This window comes from Danio rerio, chromosome 10 (genome assembly GCF_049306965.1).
Source record: "Danio rerio strain Tuebingen ecotype United States chromosome 10, GRCz12tu, whole genome shotgun sequence".
Taxonomy (NCBI): Eukaryota; Metazoa; Chordata; class Actinopteri; order Cypriniformes; family Danionidae; genus Danio; species Danio rerio.
In genome coordinates, this window is record NC_133185.1 from 16,477,069 (window position 1) to 16,500,305 (window position 23,237).

The following is a 23,237-nucleotide window of genomic DNA, read 5'->3' on the forward strand; positions in this document are numbered from 1 at the left end:
AACACTTTGGAGCCCATCATGAAAACAAACAAAGATTTAAATAGACAGAGTCAACATGTAATGCTTATAAAGTTTACAGACCAACAGACAATAAAAAAGTAAAATATTTAAACTATTATAATTTTGCTTCTAATAAACAGCACAGTGACATAAAGGAAGCAGATCTCGTTTGTAAGAAATATTATAGTAAGTACTTTACCAATGACAATTTGATGCATTGGTTGTGGAGTTAATTCAAGCCTTTCTGCAACAATGAGCCACACAAAATATCGTTACACACATGCACAGTTCTCGCACACACACACACAAACACACACAAACGCACATGCACACGCACACACACACACGCACACGCACGCAAACACACACGCACACACATCCTGTCAGATTTGCTTTGTTTTACATGCAAATGTGACAGGATACACGTTAAAATACACTGCTGTGTGAAAATCTGTTATGCTAATGTACAAAATAAACTGGATTTAATGTCTAAAAGAAACATCTTCTTTTGTAATTGCACTGACATGAAGCTGTGATGATAAAGTAAAGAAGGTAAAATTGCTGTAAAACTCATTCTTGATCTCATTTGTTGATGACTGATGATCACAGAGAGCTGAACAGATCTTTTAATCACAGTTGCTTTGTGCACATCCTGTCTTGTGGATATGATTATACACGTTACTACGGAGACATGTTAATACGTGGCTGTCAATCAATTTGGTTGGCGGGGAAATCGCACTCCTACATCACATTGTGTTTGGCCTTAAAATAGCAGGGATTTGGATCCTATTTTAACATCAGGAAATAAAAAAAGAGACTGATTGTCTTTATATTATCCAAGTATGACTCTGGACACACAGTACCTACACACAGTCCTGCCCAAACAGCTTAGATGCTATTTAAGCAAGATTCTTTTGAAAATATGCCAAGTTAATGCAAACAGATGTGTCAAACAAAAGAAGAATATACAGACACTTCACAACCTTGGATCTGAAATATTGTCTGTTTTTAATTGATTCGCCGTTATTGTTAAAACATTCCATTCAACTTTATTTGCATTGCACTTTCACAGTAATTATTATTCCAAAGAAGGTCTTTTTACAAAAAATAATTTCTCTATGTAGATAATTAATTGACTTTTTTTAACCTTAAACCCTTATTGTTGCGTTTTAATTACATTTGACCATGGTACTTTCTTTATCATAGTTCTTTTACATTATTATGTGTACTTTATTTTAAAATACTTTAATAACGTTCGTTTTTGTGATCTTTAATTACTTTGTAATTAACAGTTATTTAATAGGTTAAAGAAACAATCCGTCACTTTTGTTCATACAATGGGTTACACTGTACAATTGGCTTTTATTGTATGAATTTAATAATAATTATAAAATGTTTCACACCAGAAAGATTGCTATACTGGTTTGGAAAGTTTTCATTTTATTAAAGGGATAGTTCATCCAAAACTTTACATTCAACCATAATTTCATCACCCTGGTATTATTTAATACTTTATGCCTTTTTTATTTTTAATAGCACAAAGAGAAAAATCTTGGGTTTTGATTTATTATTACTTGTGGTAAAAGGTGTTATATACAGAGAAATAATGTTTTTTAAATTTTTTTTAATTTTTAAAAAAAATTTTTTTTACTTGTGAAAATTACATTACTTTAATTACATGTGACCATGGTACTTTCTTTATCATAGTCCTTTTTGCATTATTATGTGTACTTTATTTCAAAATACTTTAATAACGTTTGTCTTTTTGATCTTTAATTACTTTGTCCAACTCTGGAATGTCAGCTATATAGTCATTGTTTCAGGTTATCATTATTGGTAATCATTTATTTATTTATTTTGCACATTAATTCAATAGGTTACACAAACAATGTGTCACTTTTGTTTATACAATGGGTTCCATTGTGGCTTTGAACCTGATTAACATTCATTGTATGTATTTAAAAAAAAATAATAATAAATAAAATGTTTCATTCAAAAAAGATTGCCATACTAGTTTGGAAAGTTTAAATATATTTTTAAGGGATAGTTCATCCAAAACTTTAGATTCAACCATAATTTCATCACCCTGGTATTAATTAATGCTTTATGCCTTTTTTATTTTTAATAGCACAAAGAGAAAAATCCTGTTTTTTTTTTTGTTTGTTTTGTTTTTTTAATTGGTCTTTAAACCCTATAAGCATTACACTTTGACTCTTTTTTTTTTCCTGTGGTAACGTGTTAATATACATGGAGGGCTACAAAGTATGTCCTTTAAAATGTAAATCACTACACACAATCCAACATGTTTATTACTGCATTATTAGTTATACGTGTGGTAAAAGGTGTTCTGTGGAGATAATTAATGTTTTTATTTACTTCTGAAACCCCATTGTTGTGCTTTAATTACATTTGACCATGGTACTTTCTTTATTATAGTCCTTTGGCATTATTATGTGTACTTTATTTCAAAATACTTTAATAACGTTTGTCTTTGTGATCTTTAATTACTTTGTCCGACTCTGGAATGTCAGCTATTTAGCCATTCTTTCAGGTAATTATTATTGGTAATTATTTTATTTATTTATTTTCCACAGTAATTCAATAGGTTATACAAACAATGTGTCGCTTTTGTTCATACAATGGGTTCCACTGTGGCAGTGGTTTTCATTTTATGTATTTGAAAATAATAATAATAAAATTTTTATCACAAGAAAGATTGCTATACCGGTTTGGAAAGTTTAAATATATTTTAAAAGGATAGTTCATACAAAACTGCGTAGTCAGTCATAATTTCATTACCCTGGTATTATTTAATAGTTTAAGCTTTTTATACGCAGCCGGAGATTGAGGTACAATCTGATAGGCACGTGGGGATAGTGCGGAGAACTAGCATTAAAGGCACAGCCAACAAAAACTGCTTCATTATTGTTCAGAGCAGAAAATTCTAATATTCTGAAAGTTATAATAAATAATCTGATGGATGTTTTGAGCTGAAATGTTACAGACATTCTAGGGACAAAAAAAGACTCATCTTAAATCTTGAAAAAGGGGTAAAATGGGTGCCCTTTAAGAGTGAAATATGTGCAGAAAAAAATTACCCATCATGCTTTATAGAAAATTACCAATCAAAAAGTCATTAGATGTTTAGCTTCGCGCACAAACATGAAGCACAAACAATTACACGTTCAAATTTTTGAGTCCTAATTTGCATACTATACGTCCTAATTACTAGTATTCGAAAATAGAATCAGTATATGCCAAACCATAATATGTTGAAGATAGTATGCCAAAGGTTCCTGTATGGTTTACTACTTCCGCTAATAATTCAGTGTAGAAGCGTCCATACTCTAACCTCTAATATTGTCCACCATTGTGCATTGGACATGAATTTATTTAAAGCTACAAACTTGGTTAAAAAGTGTAAATGAACTTCAAACATGGCGAATGCGCAAGACCTAATAACTGATTTATTTTATCTTTGCTTTGATGACAGTAAATAATATTTGACTAGATATTTTTAAGATATTTCTATACAGCTTAAAGTGACATTTAAAGGCCTAACTAGGATAATAAGGTTAACTGGGCAGGTTAGGGTAATTAGGGAAGTCACTGTCTAATGATAGTTTGTTCTGTAGACTATTCAAAATATTTATAGCTAATTATTTTGACCCTAAAATGTTGTTTTTTGTTTTGTTTTTTTAATTAAAAATTGATTTCATTCTAGCCAAAATTAAGATAAACATATCAAACATAATAGGAAAATTCCCTTGCTCTGATAAACATTGTTTAGGAAATATAAAAAAAAAAGAAAAGTAATTCAAAGGAGGCTAATAATTCTGACTTCAACTGTACTTTTCCTTCACAAAGAAAGTACATAGGCCGTAGTATAAGTATGTGAATTAGGATGCAGCAAATATTTTTTAAATAAACAGTAAACAGTGTTTACAATTAATTTTGCAGGTAATTGTTGTTTTGATACCAAAAACTTAAATGAACAGTTGTATTTCACAATTTTTCATTCTGATTACGTCATTAACAATGTTTCATGGGATTGTAATTCTTTCTTTCAATGTTCAAACAGTGTTGTATCTGTCTAATGTATCTTTCATGTCTGATGTGTCCAATTAGCATATTTCATATTCAGATTTCAAATTATTCAAATTAAAGTTTGTAATTTTACGATTTTCTTAGTTTGAAGCTGGTTTGGTTTTGTTCATGGCCTTTAAAGTTTTGAAGTTTTGGTTAATAGTTTTAAGGCAAGGCAAGGCAAGTTTATTTATTAGCACATTTCAGACACAATAGTAATTCAAAATGCTTTACATAAACAAGAAAAAAAGAAACCAAAAAAAAATTAAATTATTATTTTTTTTAAAATGATTTAAACATAAAAAACTGATTAAAATGTATTAAAACTGGTTATAAACAAATTAATAAGAAAAAAAGACATATTAGTGCCATCTGTCGGATGTAGTACAGTGCTCATTAAGTAAAGGCACAGCTAAACAGATGTTGATATGAATGTGCCTAATGTTGGAGCATATCTGATTATTTCTAAAAGCTGATTCCAGAAGCAGGGGTCGTTGTAGCTGAAGGCAGATTGACCTGGCTTTGACTGAACACTTGGAATTTTTTTATTTACTTGATCCTAATGATCCTGATGATCTGTTTGTATTCAGTGAGCATATCTGTAATGTATTGAGCTCCTATGCCAAATAGTGATTTATAGACGTGTAGTAATACTTTAAAATCTATTCTAAATGTAACTGGGAGACAGTGTAAAGACCTGTGGACAGGTTTAAAGATGTAGTTCACCTATAAATGATCTATAATATTTATAATTTACTTTTCACAAAATAAATTAATTAAAAATTGCTGGAAAACTGAAGACTATTGACTTTGATAGTATTTTATTTCCCTTACTATGAAAGTTAATGTGTACAGTCTCTAAAATTATTCATTCAGTAGAAACAAACATAAGATCCATTTATGTTCATTTAAAAAAAAAGGTTTTATTTAAGGGATAGTTCATCAAAAAATATAACAAAATATTCAACATTTGCTCATCTAAATGTTGCATATTTTGGTATTTTTTTGATGAACTATCCCTTAAATTGAGCCTTTTGTTTAAGTGTCTATTGATTAAATGAATTGTAGAAATGCTTTTGAAAACTGGGAGCTCACTAATGCACTCAATTGACTTTTAAAAGAATGTCAGGGTCCCTATATAGTGAACACATTTCATCTTCACAAAAAATACAAAGTTCAGTCGTTCCTATTAAGAAGCAGCAAACGATGGCTCATTAAGTTTACTATGTGTTTCATTTTAAGCAACAGACCTTATTCATTGAAAAATGCTTGCTATCCTGATGGCGGTCAAATTTAGAAACCTTCAAAAAGTCAAAAACAGCTGGCTCGGTTCAATCCAATTGCCTTGGCAATCATTTTGTATTACTAGTGTCTGCGGCTAAATAAAAGATGAATCTGCTGAACAAAAACCACAGTAAATATAGACTGAATTAAACACCCAGTCAACACACAGAAACACTGGCATGTGAATGTTTAAATGATATTGATCAAATACATTCATGTTTTGCACTAAACTTGTGATAAATATATTGTTTTAGGCCACGTTTACACTGTCAGATCTTGATGCCCAACTCTGATTTGTTGCCTATATATGATTTTTTGCATGTGCGTTTACACTTTCTTTTAATTGTACCCCATATCCAATTTAAGTGTTTACACTTGCTTTAAAATTTATGATGTTGCGCATGCATAAAGGCGGGTTCTAGCATCTTCGCCACACTAGCCATGATGGAAAATATTGTCTTGCTTTTAGCTCTGCGAAATGTGCAAATTTTGCCCAACTTTAAAATGATTTTGAAGTGGAGGCGAAGGAGGAGGGGGCTGCATCGCATCTTGTGCCTATGGTTTAAAAATGGTGTCTTCCACCATTCAGAGGAATTTGTGGGTACGAGAGAGATCTCAGGTCTGGTGGGAGTAAATTGTGGTGACTGACCCCTTTCCTCCAGCCTGATCTTACGAGAAAACATAAGTATTTTACGTTTTGCCAGTTTAGTGGCTAATTCGTACGAACTCGTACGAGTTCAGTTTGTACGATTTTTAAAAGGAGGTGTGGCACCTAACCCCAATTCTAAACCCAACCGTCATTGGGGGATGAGTAAATCGTACTAAATTGTACAAATTAGATCGTACGAATTCATACGAATTAGCCACTAAATCAAAAAGTTACAAATTGCCGTGAGATTGTGTTGTTTGCTCTGTTGTTGTTTATCGTGTCGCCGTCTCCATACACTCTCGTCCTTCTACATCATCAAACCGTGGAAAAGTACCACATTGTCACAATTTTAATGACATACAAAATGAAATGCCTCAATAAATCTGATCTGCCTGACATGATACTTGCATTGTCACATTTCCAAATTATATCTGATTTATTTCCACATATAAAGGAGGCTTGAAACCAATCTCTGAATATCGGAATGCATGCGTTTTTTTTTTTTTTCGTGTTTACATGATTATAGAATAGATCTGATCTGTGTCAAATATGAGCAAAAAATCGGAATTGCCTCACTTTTAGCTGGCAGTGTAAAAGGGCCTTAATTCTATTTCTGTTTAGTTCAATTATGACTTTAGTTGGTTTAAGGTAATCAAACATCTGTTTACATGGTAGACTCATAATCAGAGTATTATCTTAACCATATTAAAATCGGAGTGTTGGTGAACATGTTCTGTACATGTACTGACTAACATTCAAAAATTGAAAAGAAATAACAGGACCCCTTTAAACCTTAAATAAAGTCAAAAACGACTGTCTCGACCCATTCAAATTGACTTGGCCTCTATATGCATTACAATAGTGTCTGCGGCTAGATCAAAGATGAATATGCCGAACCGAGCAAACCACAGCAAATAAAGCCTTAATTAAAAACCCAGCCAGCATACAGTAACACGGCCTGCAAACGTTTGGAAGCCAGTGGCATGCGATACAGGTTTCACGGTGCATATTAAGTTATAAAATGGCTGTGAGAACCAGCGGTTTGGCCGTCTGCCCAATCCCAGATCCCCTTCTCTTATCCCCATGTAATGAATGAAAAGCGTATCATGCAAGTTAAATCAGATTCATCCTGACTGCTCCAGCGCAACGGCTGTTCATTTCCTTTGCGGACATTTTTCATGCTTGCTGGATGTTGCTGGTTTTGGATCAAGGTCTTTCACAAACACACACGTCTCTTTTTCAGCCCGTCTCGAGTTTCTTCTCCATTTTGTTGACTTGCCTGGTTTACATTCGGCTCTCAGGGTTTCATCAATGGAAAGGGAAGGTATGCAGAGATCGCTGGCTAGTGGCCATTTTCATCCGTGCCAGTGAAAATAATGTGCGGCTCAGATTCTCCAGCACTGTACTTATTGTAAACAGTCTGAACGTGTATAAAGTCTTGGCACTTTGGCCAGGAATATTAAGTTCGGTGATCTGAGCTTACTAAGACATCCCATGTCCATTTTACAGTTATTGTGATGTCATCATTTGTAATAAAATTGAGAATGTTGCCTGCCTGGATTGGCTTATATGTCTGGGTTGAAACAAAAGCCAACTGTATATTTATTTATAGTATAATTATTGCAAAATGTTAACTAATCTCTCAAGTCTGTGCACTCAAAAACACAAATGCATTTAGTAGGGCTCAACAATACATTTTTAGAGCATCAATACTGCAATATGTTTATCTCCAATAGTCACATCACAGGATATTTATTAAATATTAAAAGATAAAGATTGATTGATTTTTTGATTGTTCAGTTTTTGTATTTGAATACTGTTAGATTCTTCAGGAAACCATAAAGTGCTCTCTGTTTAACATTTTTTTTCTCTGTCGTATTTATATATGCTTGTAATTTATTATATTTATGCACTGTATTGAAAAAGACTTGATCTGACCAGTGCATCTAAATGAATGAACTCCTTCCAAATAGAGCTATTAAAATCATCTGGTGAATTTACAGTTTTATAACAAAATGGATTTAATTAATTTAGTTCCACAAAACTCTACACACAATACCCCATGATGACAATGTGAAAAAATAAAAATAAAATTAAAAACACACGTACATAAGTATTCACAGCCTTTGTTCAATACTTTGTTGATGCACCTTTGGCAGCAAATTAAAGCCTCAAGTCGTTTTGAATATAAGGCCACAAGCTTGGCACACCTGTCTTTAAGCATTTTTGCCCATTCCTCTTTGCAGTACCTCTCAAGTTCTATCAGGTTGGATGGGAAGTGACGGTGTAGAGCCATTTTCAGATCTCTACAGAGATGTTCAATAGGATTTAGGCCTGGGCTCTGGCTGGGCCACTCAAGGACATTCACGGAGTTGTGAAGCCACTTCATTGATATTTTGGCCGTGTGCTTTGGGTCATTGTCCTGCTGGAAGATGAACCGTCACCCATGTCTGAGGTCAAGAGCCTTCTGTAGCTGGTTTTCATCCAGGATGTCTCTGTACATTGCTGGATTCATCTTTTCCTCTATCCTAACTAGTCTTCAAGTTCCTACTGATGAAAAACATCCCCACAGCGTGATGCTGCCACCACCATGCTTCACTGTAGGGATGGTATTAGCCTGGTGATGAGCGGTGCCTTGTTTCCTCCAAATGTAACGCCTGTCATTCCCTCCAATGAGTTCAATTTTAGCCTCATTGGACCAGAGATTTCCAGGGAAGTGGCTTCTGTCTGGCCACTCTACTATACAGACCTGATTGGTGGTTTGCTGCACAGATGGTTGTCCTTCTGTAGGTTGTCCTTCCTCCACAGAAGATCGCTGAAGCTCAGACAGAGTGACTATCAGGTTATTGATCACCTCCCTGACTAAGGCCCTTCTCCCCCGATCACTCTTCCACTTACAGATGATGGAGGCCACTGTGCGCATTGGAACTTATTATTATTGTGATTATTTTATTTATTTATTATTATTTATATTTTTTACTCTAATAAAAAAGTAAGTCTGGTCTGAGTTTTTCAGAATCTGATAATCTTCTCTGTATTATAGGTTATTTTATTGGAATTATGGATGCATACATGCATAACTTATAGTTCATACAGAACTATGAAATATATAAAATGCCCCACAGCATTGCCTGAATTGTCATTTTTGAGAAATAAAAACACAGAACATAAACTCTACAGGTAATATATATCTGACTCCTGCATTTGTCCCACTGTAGATGTATTGTTTACAGCTATTAAAAATATATGTTATGATATTGGCGTTTTTAGATAGAGAGTAGCCTCTCTCTCACTCACACTCTCACACACCCTTATCTGAATGCATAGTCTAAAACTAGTGAAACACACTTGGACTATTGACTCAACATGTTAAATACTGTACAGCTGTTCCTAATTAATTATTTGGAAAATCGATTCGGCATTGATTCTGGGATTTTCAAGAAGAATCGCTATTCTCTATTGAAGCAATTCTGAGCTTAGTGTTTAACAGCAGACAGTGCTCTATGCTAGTGTTTAACAGCAGACAGTGCTCTATACTAGTGTTAAACAATGAACAGTGCGCTATGCTGGTGTTTAACAGCAGATAGTGCTCTATGCTAGTGTTTAACAGCAGACAGTGCTCTATGCTAGTGTTTAACAGCAAACAGTGCTCTATGCTAGTGTTTAACAGCAGATAGTGCTTTATGCTAGTGTTTAACAGCGGAGAGTGCTCTATGCTAGTGTTTAACAATGAACAGTGCGCTACGCTGGTGTTTAACAGCAGATAGTGCTCTATGCTAGTGTTTAACAGCAGATAGTGCTCTATGCTAGCGTTTAACAGCAAACAGTGCTCTATGCTAGTGTTTAACAGCGGACAGTGCTCTATGCTAGTGTTTAACCGCAGAAAGTGCTCTATGCTAGTGTTTAACAGCAGACAGTGCTTTATGCTAGTTTAACAGCAGACAGTGCTCTATGCTAGTGTTTAACAGCAGACAGTGCTCTATGCTTGTGTTTAACAGCAGATAGTGCTCTATGCTAGTGTTAACAGCAGACAGTGCTCTATGCTAGTGTTTAACAGCAAACAGTGCTCTATGCTAGTGTTTAACAATGAACAGTGCGTTATGCAGGTGTTTAACAGCAGATAGTGCTCTATGCTAGTGTTTAACAGCAGATAATGCTCTATGCTAGTGTTTAACAGCAGACAGTGGTCTATGCTAGTGTTTAACAGCAAACAGTGCTATATGCTAGTGTTTAACAGCAGACAGTGCTCTATGCTAGTGTTTAACAGCAAACAGTGCTCTATGCTAGTGTTTAACAATGAACAGTGCGTTATGCAGGTGTTTAACAGCAGATAGTGCTCTATGCTAGTGTTTAACAGCAGATAGTGCTCTATGCTAGTGTTTAACAGCAGACAGTGCTCTATGCTAGTGTTTAACAGCAAACAGTGCTATACGCTAGTGTTTAACAGCAGATAGTGCTCTATGCTAGTGTTTAACAGTGAACAGTGCGCTATGCTGATGTTTAACAGCAGATAGTGATTTATGCTGGTGTTTAACAGCAGATAGTGCTCTATGCTAGTGTTTAACAGCAGATAGTGCTCTATGCTAGTGTTTAACAGCAGACAGTGCTCTATGCTAGTGTTTAACAGCAGATAGTGCTCTATGCTAGTGTTTAACAGCGGACAGTGCTCTATGCTAGTGTTTAACAGCAGAGAGTGCTCTATGCTAGTGTTTAACAGCAAACAGTGCTCTATGCTAGTGTTTAACAGCAGATAGTGCTCTATGCTAGTGTTTAACAGCAGATAGTGCTCTATGCTAGTGTTTAACAGCAAACAGTGCTATACGCTAGTGTTTAACAGCAGATAGTGCTCTATGCTAGTGTTTAACAGTGAACAGTGCGCTATGCTGATGTTTAACAGCAGATAGTGATTTATGCTGGTGTTTAACAGCAGATAGTGCTCTATGCTAGTGTTTAACAGCAGATAGTGCTCTATGCTAGTGTTTAACAGCAGACAGTGCTCTATGCTAGTGTTTAACAGCAGATAGTGCTCTATGCTAGTGTTTAACAGCGGACAGTGCTCTATGCTAGTGTTTAACAGCAGAGAGTGCTCTATGCTAGTGTTTAACAGCAAACAGTGCTCTATGCTAGTGTTTAACAGCAGATAGTGCTCTATGCTAGTGTTTAACAGCAGATAGTGCTCTATGCTAGTGTTTAACAGCAGACAGTGCTCTATGCTAGTGTTCAACAATGAACAGTGCGCTATGCTGGTATTTAACAGCAGAAAGTGCTCTATGCTAGTGTTTAACAGCAGATAGTGCTCTATGCTAGTGTTTAACAGCAGACAGTGCTCTATGCTAGTGTTTAACAGCAGACAGTGCTCTACGCTAGTGTTTAACAGCAGATAGTGCTCTATGCTAGTGTTTAACAATGAACATTGCACTATGCTGGTGTTTAACAGCAGACAGTGCTCTATGCTAGTGTTTAACAGCAGATATTGCTCTATGCTAGTGTTTAACAACAGACAGTGCTCTATGCTAGTGTTTAACAGCAGACAGTGCTCTATGCTAGTGTTTAACATTGGACAGTGCTCTATGCTAGTGTTTAACAGCAGACAGTGCTCTATGCTAGTGTTTAACAGCAGATTGTGATTTATGCTAGAGTTTAACAGCAGACAGTGCTGTATGCTTGTGTTTAACAGCAGATAGTGCTCTATGCTAGTGTTTAACAGCAGATAGTGCTCTATGCTAGTGTTTTACAACAAATAGTGTTCTATGCTACGTTTTAACAACAAATGGTGTTCTATGCTAACTTTTAGCAGCAGATCGTGCTTCACGCTATTTTTTTAACAGCAAGTAGTCCTCTATGCTAGTTTTTAGCAGCAGATAGTGCTCTATGCTAATTTTTAACAACAAACAGTGCTCTGTCAGCTTGTAACAGCACATGATGATCTATGTTATTTTTAAACAGGATATAGTAATCTATGCTAACTTTTAGCAGCAGATGATGCTTTATGCTAGTTTTTAACAACAGATAGTGCTCTATGCAAGTTTTTAACTGCATATTGTGCTCTAGGCAAGTTTTTTAGTGATCCAGCAGCTCTGATCCCACAAACATGAAGTGCCCATCACCCATTATAGATCGAATAATATGATCATTATCATCATTTGTATTCAAATACAAATCCATAAATCAACAGAATCTGATAAACTTGACAAGTTGTTTTAAAAACATTAAAGCAATGCATTCTAAATACTGATCACATAAAAAAAATGCATGCATGAGGTCAGTGGGAATACCTTATGAGTGAAAGGGTTAAAGACTAAGCTCAAAATTATTTCAAAAGAGAATAGTGATGGATTTTTAAAATCTCACAATCGATGCAGAAATTATTTCTTGATTTTTGATTTATTTATTATTATTATTATTATTATTTTTTGGCCAAAGCTCTACAATTAAAGTAAAGGCTTCATAAAAACTAAAACTAGTTCAGATGACAACTTTCAAAGTGAAAACAAGCACTGTTCGAAATTCGAAAGAAAACAAAATACACTCACACACACATTCTTTTCACGAGAACCAATTAAAATCAAGACTGAAGCTCTACTAATTTTTCCAGCCTCATTAGCAGTGACAGTAGAGCATCACAACAGAGCAGACTCTGCTATCTATGCTAACATACAGTGCAAAGAATATCAGAAGGTGGTTAAAATAAAAAAATAGGAGCTCATTCTCACTGTAAATCTTTTACAGGATTCAAAGCACAGTTTGAGAAGCTTAAAATCCCAGCCTGCTCCTCATGAAAAGATACTGTGTGGCTTTAGTAGACTAGGTGCCATATTATACTAATTTGCTTTCTAATGTTTTAGCATGTAAAGAGTGACTTTTTGTTGTGTTTCAGAAAAAAAAAAAAAAAGAAAGTCTGATATCTCCATCAACACTACACAATTTAAAACACATTTATGACCATTCACACTCACTGGGCAAGAGCATATTTGGCTGGCATCTGTACTTGCAATGTAGATCTTGTATAATGGTGCAGTGGCCTAGAGCTTGACATGCTGGAATTCAAGAAAACACATGCAATTACCAAAAAAATGCCAGAAAATTAAAAAATATATATCTTTATCTGTTTGACAGACCACATGTTGCAAATCCTCACAATGCATACACATTAAGAAAACGTGCTGCATTTTCTCACAACTCAAATAAATTAATGTTTGGAAATGCATTGTAATTGTACAGTACTTTCACAATACTATAACCACATTAGATTTATCATTTCGTTTTATTTTATTTAGTAGAAATCATAGGAAATGTGTAATATGATATATTCATTCATCTATTCATTCATTATCTTTCTTTTCGGCTTAGTCCCTTTTATCAGGGGTCGCCACAGCGGAATGAACTGCCACCTTATTAGCATATATTTTATGCAGCAGATGGCCTTCCAGCCTGAACCCAGCCCTGGGAAACCCATACACGTTTGCATTCACACACATACACTACGGCCAGTTTAACTTATTCAATTCACCTGTAGCGCATGTCTTTGGACTGTGGTGGAAACAAGTATGGAGCTAATAATATGCCAAAACAATCAGAATTTAAATTGTGCGAATTTCTTAACTTGAATATAAAAACATCTGAAATTTAAGACTGAATGTTTTTAAGTCAGAATTTTATACACGTAATTTCAATCTTCAGATTTTTTTGGTTCTGAATTCATAGATTGCAGATATTTGTAAAAAAAATTGTTCTGAAGTAGTTCAAAATAGGCGTTTTTTTATCTGCATATATCCTAATGTAAAGCTAAACATCTATTTTAATAGACAACTATCGTCACACATAGAAGTGAACAGCACAAAATTTCCCTTTTTTATAGATTTATAGATTATTTATATATTTTTATAGATTTTAGATGGATGGATGGATGGATGGATGGATGGATGGATGGATGGATGGATGGATGGATGGATGGATGGATGGATGGATAAATGGCTGGGTAAAAAGGTGGGTGGATGGGTAAGTGGGTGGATAGGTGGGTGGGTGGGTGGGTAGGTAGGTAGGTAGGTAGGTAGGTAGGTAGATGGATGGATAGATAGATAGATAGATAGATAGATAGATAGATAGATAGATAGATAGATAGATAGATAGATAGATAGATAGATAGATAGATAGATAGATAGATAGATAGATAGATAGATAGATAGATAGATAGATAGATAGATAGATAGATAGATAGATAGTGGACTGTGAGTAATATATATTTGTTTGATCCCACTACAATTTGTTTAATTTAATTATTTAGAAAAGTGCATCTTTATTATGATAAATAGTTTTTGCAAAACACAAATAATAATAAATGAATGAATGAATGAATGAATGAATGAATGAATGAATGAATGAATTATTGAGATTTTAGCATTTAGATTCAGGAACTGCTGAAGTTTTTGCTCTAAAATAAGTCGTCTCCGTGATGAATAGGATTAACTAAATAATAAGGGAAGCTGAATTCAAGGTATGCTTTTAGAGCTTTTATTCAATTAAAGCCTCCATATTTCTTATCCACAAAGGTATGTTGTGTTTACTCGTTTTGGAAAGGCTGAAGTTATCTAATAATTCCCAATTTGCAGCACTGTGCAGAAAAAGCCATAAAACAAACAACTTCAATGACAGTAAAAGCAGGATTTCAGGAGTTTCACTAGTAAAACTGACTGGCTGGTATTTTTTATTTAATTTATTTTTTTGCTTTTGCAGTCTGAATAATGTGCCGTGACTGTTTATCCTGTTTCTCCGACTAAAACTATGAATCCATAAAAGAGGCCTCCAACGTTCTGATTAAATTATTCAATGTGAAATGCATTTCATTTCTCGCTGAAAAAGAAGAGCTGTTCATTATATTAAGTGTGAGATGATGAATAAATTGCAGTGTGCCGTTCGGTTTATACTCTACTCCTGCAGCCTTGGGTGATGGAAGAGAAAACCTGTTCAACATGCTAGATGTGTCTAGACAGACTGAAGAAAATCTAGTCAGATGTTATTGATGATCCTGTGGCCTTTGTCTCTGACATAGCTTCAACTGAAAAGACTACATACACGTCTTTACACTTTATAGAGTATTACTATTAATTAGTACTTGCTCTGTTGGATGTTAATGTTGATAAAAAATACCCAATAAACAAAAATAAATGCTTAATATACATTAAAAAAATACTTTTTAAAAGATAAAATAAAATAAATGCTTTACATATAAAAATTGTTTAATAAAATAAAATATAATTAAAATAATTACTAAATGGAAAATGGTGTTAAAATAAAATAAAATAAAATAAAATAAAATAAAATAAAATAAAATAAAATAAAATAAAATAAAATAAAATAAAATAAAGCCGGTGTGTAAAAACATATGCTGGATAAGTTAACAGTATTTTAATTAAACTAAATTTAATTAAATGACCAACTTTTACTTTTCTGGTGATGTCAACAAGCCATGCTACAATATCTAGCTTTTGCCCATTTAAGTGAAAGGCAAAATATACCATAATAAAGGCTGTTCTAGAAGTAAGTCATCATACTGTCACACAGTCATCGATGGATTTGCTCTTCAGTGTTTGGACTCTCAGTAATGATTTTAAACCACACTGAACTGAGCTAAACTGAACTGAACCTAAAAACTAAAAACTAAACTACCCTGATCCAGTTACTATTACGTGAAGCTGCTGACACAATCTACATTGTAAAAGTGCTATACAAATAAATCTGAATTGAATTGAAATACTCTTAGCTTACATTTCCATTTAAAACACAGAACAATTTGACAAAATAAAAAATAGCTTTTAGCATTATATAGGTGAGTTTGACGGCAAAGCTGAATTTGCATGTTTCTAGCATGAATTAACATGTTACTACCATGTTTTAGTATGAATTAGCATGTTGCTATCATGTTACTAGCATGAATTAGCACATTTCTAAAATGTTTTTACACAATTTAGGATGTCGCTTGCATTATTCCAACATAAATCAATACATTCCATTAAAAGCATGAATTAGCAATAGTATTAGTATTTTGCTAAAAGGCCTATGAATTAACAAGTTTTGATCACTACATATTTAGCATAAATTACTTGTTAACATTTGTTTAGTTTGAATTAGCTTGTGCAAATTGAATTGTCATGCTTGTTCAGTTGTTAAATGAAATAGCATATTGTTAACATGCTTTTCTTATGAATAGCTTTTTATTAACATACATGAATTGGGACTTTGCTATCCTGTTTCTGGTCTCAATTAGCATGTGGCTATGACCAATAATTTTCTTCTCATAAACTCAGACAAAACAAAATCATTACTTATTGGGCCTAAATCCTGTACACAGCAGATCTCACAACTCAACCTACAATTAGAGGGATACAAAGTTAGCGTTAGCTCTGCTATAAAAGATCTGGGTGTCATATTAGACAGCAATTTAACTTTTGAAAATCATTTATCCCATGTGACAAAAACTGCCTTCAGTAGTTTAAATATCAGTAAATTACAAAGTATGCTATCCATCTCAGATGCAGAAAAGCTAGTCCATGATTTTATGATTTTTAGGTTGGATTACTGTAATGCTCTGTTTTCTGGCTGCCCAGCATTTTCTATTAACAAACTTCAGCTAGTAGAAAATGCAGCAGCCAGAGTTCTTACCAGGTCTAAAAAATATGATCATAGCACCCCAATTTTATCCTCCTTACACTGGCTGTCTGTTAGGTTTCGTATTGAATTTAAAATATTGCGTCTTACCTATAAAACATTATATAATCTAGCTCCTGTTTATTTAACCAAGCTTCTGTCTCATTACAATCCCATCCGCTCTTTAAGATCTCAAAACTAAAGGCTTTTCGTAGTACCTAGAATAGTCGAGTAAAGGAGGTCGAGCCTTCTTATTTATGGCTCCTAAACTCTGGAATAGCCTTCCTGATAATGTCCGAGGCTCAGACACACTCTACTAATTCAAAACTAGATTAAAGACCTATCTTTTAAGCGGTATGATACATGAATGTGCTCCACGCAGGTTTCTGCATCTTGTTTATATACACTATGAACAGCATCTACGCTAATTATTCTTTTTGTTCTCTATTTCCTTCAGGGGATACTCATCCAGAGGCCCTTAGACTATGCAGTGCCACTGATTTGATCCAAGACCAGCGACAAGATGATCCCAAGGTTTCCATATGCTGGGCCAGGCCGTATCCTGAGCAGATGCTGTGGTGGTCATGGAGGAGTGGAGAGCATGAGACTGATTACAGTGACGCTTCAGGGACAGACGAGTCTTTGCTGAGGTCCAGCTTCCAGCCTCCGGTGCCTAGACTGCAGCTCAGCACAAGAAATATGGCCAGAGAAAAAATAGTCGTGCTCAACTGAGCCTGGTTTCTCTCGAGAATTTTTAATGCTTCACTTTCGCTAATTGGTGAAGTTTTTTCCTCACCGCTGTCGCCACTGGCTTGCATAATTTCGGGATAATTTCTGTAGAGCCGTAAATCGATGGATTTCCTCTTCAGTGTTTGGACTCTCAGTAGTGATTATTAAACCACACTGAACTGAGATAAACTGAACTGAACTGAAACTCTGAAAACTGAACTACACTGTTTTAATTTACTATGATCTTTTATGTGAAGCTGCTTTGTCACAACCTACGTTGTAAAAGCGCTATACAAATAAGGGTGAATTGAAAAAAAAATTAATTAAAGTGTTCTGATCAGAATTCAGCTCAATGCTAAACAGTTCTAAGTATTTTTTAACCAACATGCTAGCAATCATTTAGAAAGCAGATTTTACCTATATAAAAGTAAAACTTATAAATACCCAAAGAACCACATAAAGTTAGAATCACAAGGTGACATCAGCGCGAGCGGCTCATTAACGGGGAAAGTCGCCATGCTGCTAACACACAACAGAGCCGTGCACTAATTAGCCTGCAATCGTTCACTCCCCGCCTCATCAGAACGCCTTTGTGCCTTCAGTGACAAAAAAAATAAAAATACAACAACAAATATTTCCTTTCCCCAAACTAATGAGCTCCATTGGAAACAAAATAACAAGCTTTTCATGGGATGTGACATGTAATGCGTCCTTTATTAATTGTGACTTTACTCTCTTCCAGACATCAAATCAAAGTCGAGGTCTCCAAAAACTGAAACAGGTTAAAAGTGAAGCTTGCCAAGGTAACTTAGATCTTATTCCTAAAATGGGTTTTGGAATGAAAAGTGTCCTGGTTAGGTTTGAATATCGAGTGTTTTTACTTTTATACCATCTGTGTATACTGTCTTTCAAACAGATGTCCTTCTTCTTCTTCTTCTTCTTCTTCTTCTTATTTTTATTATTATTATATTCCGGTCAGAGTGAGTCTCCAGTTAATTAATTATTATTAAATAAATTTTATATATATATATATATATATATATATATATATATATATATATATATATATATATATATATATATATATATATATATATATTATTATTATTATTATTATTATTATTATTATTATTATTATTATTATTTTCCGGTCAGAGTGAGTCTCCGGTTAATAAATCATTATTCACTCCAATGATTCAATCAGCGCGAGTCTCAAGTTCATTCTGAGTGACTCTCCAGTAAATAATCCACTGATTCAAATGATTGTTCAGAGTGAGTCTCCAGTTAATGATTCACTGATTCAAATGATAGTGAGGCTGTATCCTAAATGGCTTACTACTCATTTGATTTTAAAGGGCCACGAAACCCCCCTGTCTCAGCAGAGTGTTTTCACACCTCTAGTTTGAAAAAAGTCAGAAAAGTGATTGAGTCCAGCTCCGTTTAGGTGGAAGTGTCAGGGGAGGGAAAGAGGGAAGGTTTTGCATAAAAATTTGGACATGTGCTGATTTTCACAGAGGCAAAACAAACACAGACGCAGGGGAGAAAGAGAGTGATCATGTTTACATCGATCAAATTATTTGCAAAATTATTAATTTGTCGACTTTAATTGTAGTTTGGCACTTCCACTTTCATTCAGGAACATTTCCCGCCTGCCCTCTGTCACAAATGAGATATTGGATGCAAGGAGTGTAGTTTTATTAGAATGTTTAAAACCACAAGGCAAATGGGAGAAAAAAAAAACCCTCTGCATTTCTCTGTAACTTAGATAATCTCGGTAGGTAGCGGGGAAAATTCTACACGGCGGTAATAGTTTGATTAAGATGTTTACATGTTTACACTCGGAGAGCAGCATTTACATTGAATCTTTTAGTCCATAATATTGTAGTGATATTAGCGTACAGTAAACTTAGTAAACTTTGCTTCTGAACAAAACAAACAAAGACCACACTTTAAAAAATGCTTTTCTTACTTAGATTTTTGTCTTGTTTCTAGTCTAAATATATAAAAACTCTTAAATTAAGAAGAATTTTTTAGACAAGCAAAACATACTGTCTTGTTTTAAGATATAATATGCAAAACTTAAGTGATTTTCCTTAAAACAAGCTAAATAATCTGCCAATGGAGTAAGCAAAATAATCTTATGCCAAACAGAAAAACAAGATTATTTTGCTTACCCCATTTGCAGATTATTTAGCTTGTTTTAAGAAAAAACTCCCTTAATATTGGCATATTATTTCTGAAAACAAGACAATATATTGTGCTTGCCTAGAAAATGCTTTTTAAAATAAGAATGTTTAGATAGATATTTGGACTAGAAACGAGACAAACAATCTATGTAAGAAAAGCATTTTTTTGCAGTGCACTAATCGCTCACTTACCAAAACTGTAGAGACAGGACAATCAACACAAACAGAAACCGCGTCTTTTTTAAAAGAAGACGAGCAGCAAATCCGGATTTCACTATTTACAGATGCAAAAAGCTCTTGGGTAAAAATGTTCCTTACAAACGTATTTCTGTCCCGCGTTGTGTGCACTGTAGTCCACATGTGAGTCGAGCTGCGCTGGCATAGTGAAGAAATTAAAACAAAACCTTTGTTGCAGCACATTTATAAACAACACTGTCGACCCGTATCTCCAAACAATTCTTGTTCTTCCACTTGTTTTGGCAACACGTCGTGGAGTCTCTCTGCCGTTTGAACACTGTGATAGGTAAAATCAGTCTTAAAAGCTATCATGCATATTAATAAAGTTGCCCCTCATATACAATAGAGTGCGCTGATTGATTTGAACCAAGTCTTTCTCATGAATTAATGCTGCAAACTTAAACGCATCAAGTTGTACAGACCATCTCCATGCTGAAATACACACAAGGATCTAATCACCAAGACACAGCTTCAAAAATTTGTTTCAATCCAAAAGAACAAATTTGCTCGAAATAACGTAAAAACAACCAACTTTCACTGTTTTGTGAAATATTTGTGTCCTAATAGTGTTTTTAGTGTTTGTCAAAATACTGTTCTATCTAATAAGGGCAAAAAAGGCTGAAAATAAATGAAAAAAGGCGTCAAAACACTGCAAAGTAAGACAAAGGAAACGTGTTGTAATGTCACTTAACAGATAACAAGACTCAGTGACTAGAGTGAGTGTTTGTGCTCCTTAAATAGTGTAATCAGTCCTTGACAATCCTCTGGTGGTGTGTATGTAGTCAGTCAGGATCAGGAACGTGTGTGAGCGGAGTGCATGTATGGAGTTGTAGTCCATGAATGCTGGATTTGTAGTCTGTTACAGATTGTGCATGTTTTCCAGTTTAGATCTCTGGTGATCGTGACAAAGCTGCAGAAGACTTGGAGTGTGGAGCTGCAGAGGGCCTGGAGCACTGGGCTGCAGAGGGCCTTGAGCATGGGGCTGTGGAGGGCCTGGAGCGTGGAGTTGCGGAGGACCTGGAGAATGGGACTGCAGCGGGCCTGGAGCATGGGGCTGTGGAAGGCCTGGAGCGTGGAGTTGCGGAGGACCTAGAGCGTGGAGCTGCAGAAGGCCTGGAGCGTGGAGCTACGGAGGGACTGGAGCACGGGGCTGCGAAGGGCCTGGAGCATGGTACTGCAGAGGGCCTGGAGCATGGTACTGCGGAGGGCCTGGAGCATAGTACTGCGAAGGGCCTGGAGCATGGGGCTGCGGAGGGCCTAAAGCGTAGAGCTACGGAGGGCCCTGGAGTGTGTAGTTAAGGAGGACCTGGAGCATGGGGCTGCGGAGGTCCTGGAGCATAGGGCTGCAAAGGGCGTGAAGCATGGAGCTGCAGTTGGTCTAGAGGCTTACATTCAGCTGATACCGGTGGGTCTTACACCCACAGTGGGTCAGGAACCTTGGGTTCAAGAGACACTGGTAGTTTATTTAACCCCCGAGGTTCAAGAGGCTTTGGTTCAGGATGTACTGAAGGATCACATGGCTCCAGTGGGTCACACGGCACTGGCATCAAAAAAGATCCAAAAAGAGCCTGTCTTTAATTAAAACCCTCTGATTCAGATGAAATGGTAACAGTGAGTCTCCAGTTAATAATTCACAAACGATGGATTAGATTAAGCATACAGTTAACAATTAACATACTCAACTGATCTACTCAGAACGAGTCTCCAATTTGAAAAGACACTGATGCAAATGGTCCAGAGTCAGTAATAATCCTCTCATTCAAATAGTCAAGACATAGCAAGTCTCCGGTTAGTGAATCACTCTTTCAAATGATCCAGTCTGAATAAGCCTACAGTTTACAATTTACTGATCCAAATCAATGATCTATGATCTGATCTATGCAAAGCAAGCCTCTAGTTAATGATTCACTAGTTTAAATGGTCTGGTCATAGAAAATCCAGTCAATAAACACTGATTAAAATGATTGTTCAGAGTGAGTCTTCAGTTAACAGTTCATTGATTAAAATGATTGAACAAAGAGAGTCTACAGATAACAATTCCTTGATTCAACTGATCCATTGAGAGCAAGTCTCTAGATTAAAATCCCATTCAACAGTGAGACTACGGTTAATGATTCACTGATTCAAAGATCCAGTCAAAGCGTGTCTTCAGTCAGCAATTCACTGATTCATATTATGCAGTCAGAATAAGACTTTAGTTAACTGACTGATTCAAACAATTACTTCAAACCTAATTTTAAATATACAATCAATTGATTTAAATCATCCTGTAAGTCTTTATTTTAATGATTCATTAACTCTAATGATGCACCCAAAGCAAGATAAAACTTATGTTCAGGGATTTATTCTGGTAAATGAAAATCTTATTCAAGCCAAGACCATCATTTTTTGTGAATTACTGCACATATGCTGTATAAAATAAAGATAATATTAACACAATGCGGCGAGGCAGTGGCGCAGTAGGTAGTGCTGTCGCCTCACAGCAAGAAGGTCGCTGGGTTGCTGGTTCGAATCTTGGCTCAGTTGGCATTTCTGTGTGGAGTTAGCAAGTTCTCCCTGCCTTCGCGTGGGTTTCCTCCGGCTGCTTTGGTTTCCCCCACAGTCCAAAGACATGCGGTACAGGTGAATTGGGTAGGTTAAATTGTCCTTAGTGTATGAGTGTGTGTGTGAATGTGTGTGTGGATGTTTCCCAGAGATGGGTTGCGACTGGTAGGGCATCCGCTGCGTAAAAACTTGCTGGATAAGTTGGCGGTTCATTTCGCTGTGGCGACCCCGGATTAATAAAGGGACTAAGCCGCAAGAAAATGACTAAATGAATTAAAACAATGCAAGTTAATATACAACATCCTGTTTAGGCTCTGTCTGTGATACAAATAATCCAGTATTTCCCAACCATGTTCTTGAAGGAGCACCAGCTCTGCACATTTTCCATGTCTCCTTAACCAAACTTACCTGACTGAGATCATCAGCTCATTAGCAGAGACTGAAAGACCTGTAATGTAATGAGACATCTAAAACACGCAGTGTTGGTGGCCCTCCAGGAACGTGGTTGAGAAACACTGAAATAATCAGACAATAATTTGTAATTTCAATACTCAAGTGAATGTAACTCGATTACTTTTGCACCTTTACTCAAGCAAAATTTAAACAGATTACTCTGACCTAAGTACCATTTTATTAAGGAAGCTGCACTTTAAACAATGCTTGATTTGTGTACTTCTTTCATTAGTGGTCCTGGACAAGTTGTACACATCACTTTTTGTAATTCTCTGAGGTGACTTACTGTCACTAAGAGCAAAGAAACCTAATACCTCCTCAATCTGATCTCCAGCTCTCTTCATAAGGTATCTGTGTGTGAGAAGACTCACTCACACACTGTAGGATGTGGGCAATTCAACCACATATTGAACAATCACTCTGTC

General features: G+C 35.4%; 1 protein-coding gene across 3 annotated transcripts in view; it reads right to left on the reverse strand.

The window, feature by feature from the left end:
• Positions 1 to 23,237, reverse strand: part of galt (galactose-1-phosphate uridylyltransferase) — a 225,559-nt gene that overhangs the window by 11,599 nt on the left and 190,723 nt on the right. The window contains exon 10 of one of the 3 annotated variants that reach the window (XM_073914179.1): positions 12,976 to 13,056. The exons of the other annotated variants lie outside the window; for them this stretch is intronic. Coding sequence (XP_073770280.1) covers positions 12,976 to 13,056 — 81 coding nt within the window. The remainder of the gene's footprint in view (positions 1 to 12,975; positions 13,057 to 23,237) is intronic. 3 annotated transcript variants of the gene reach the window in all.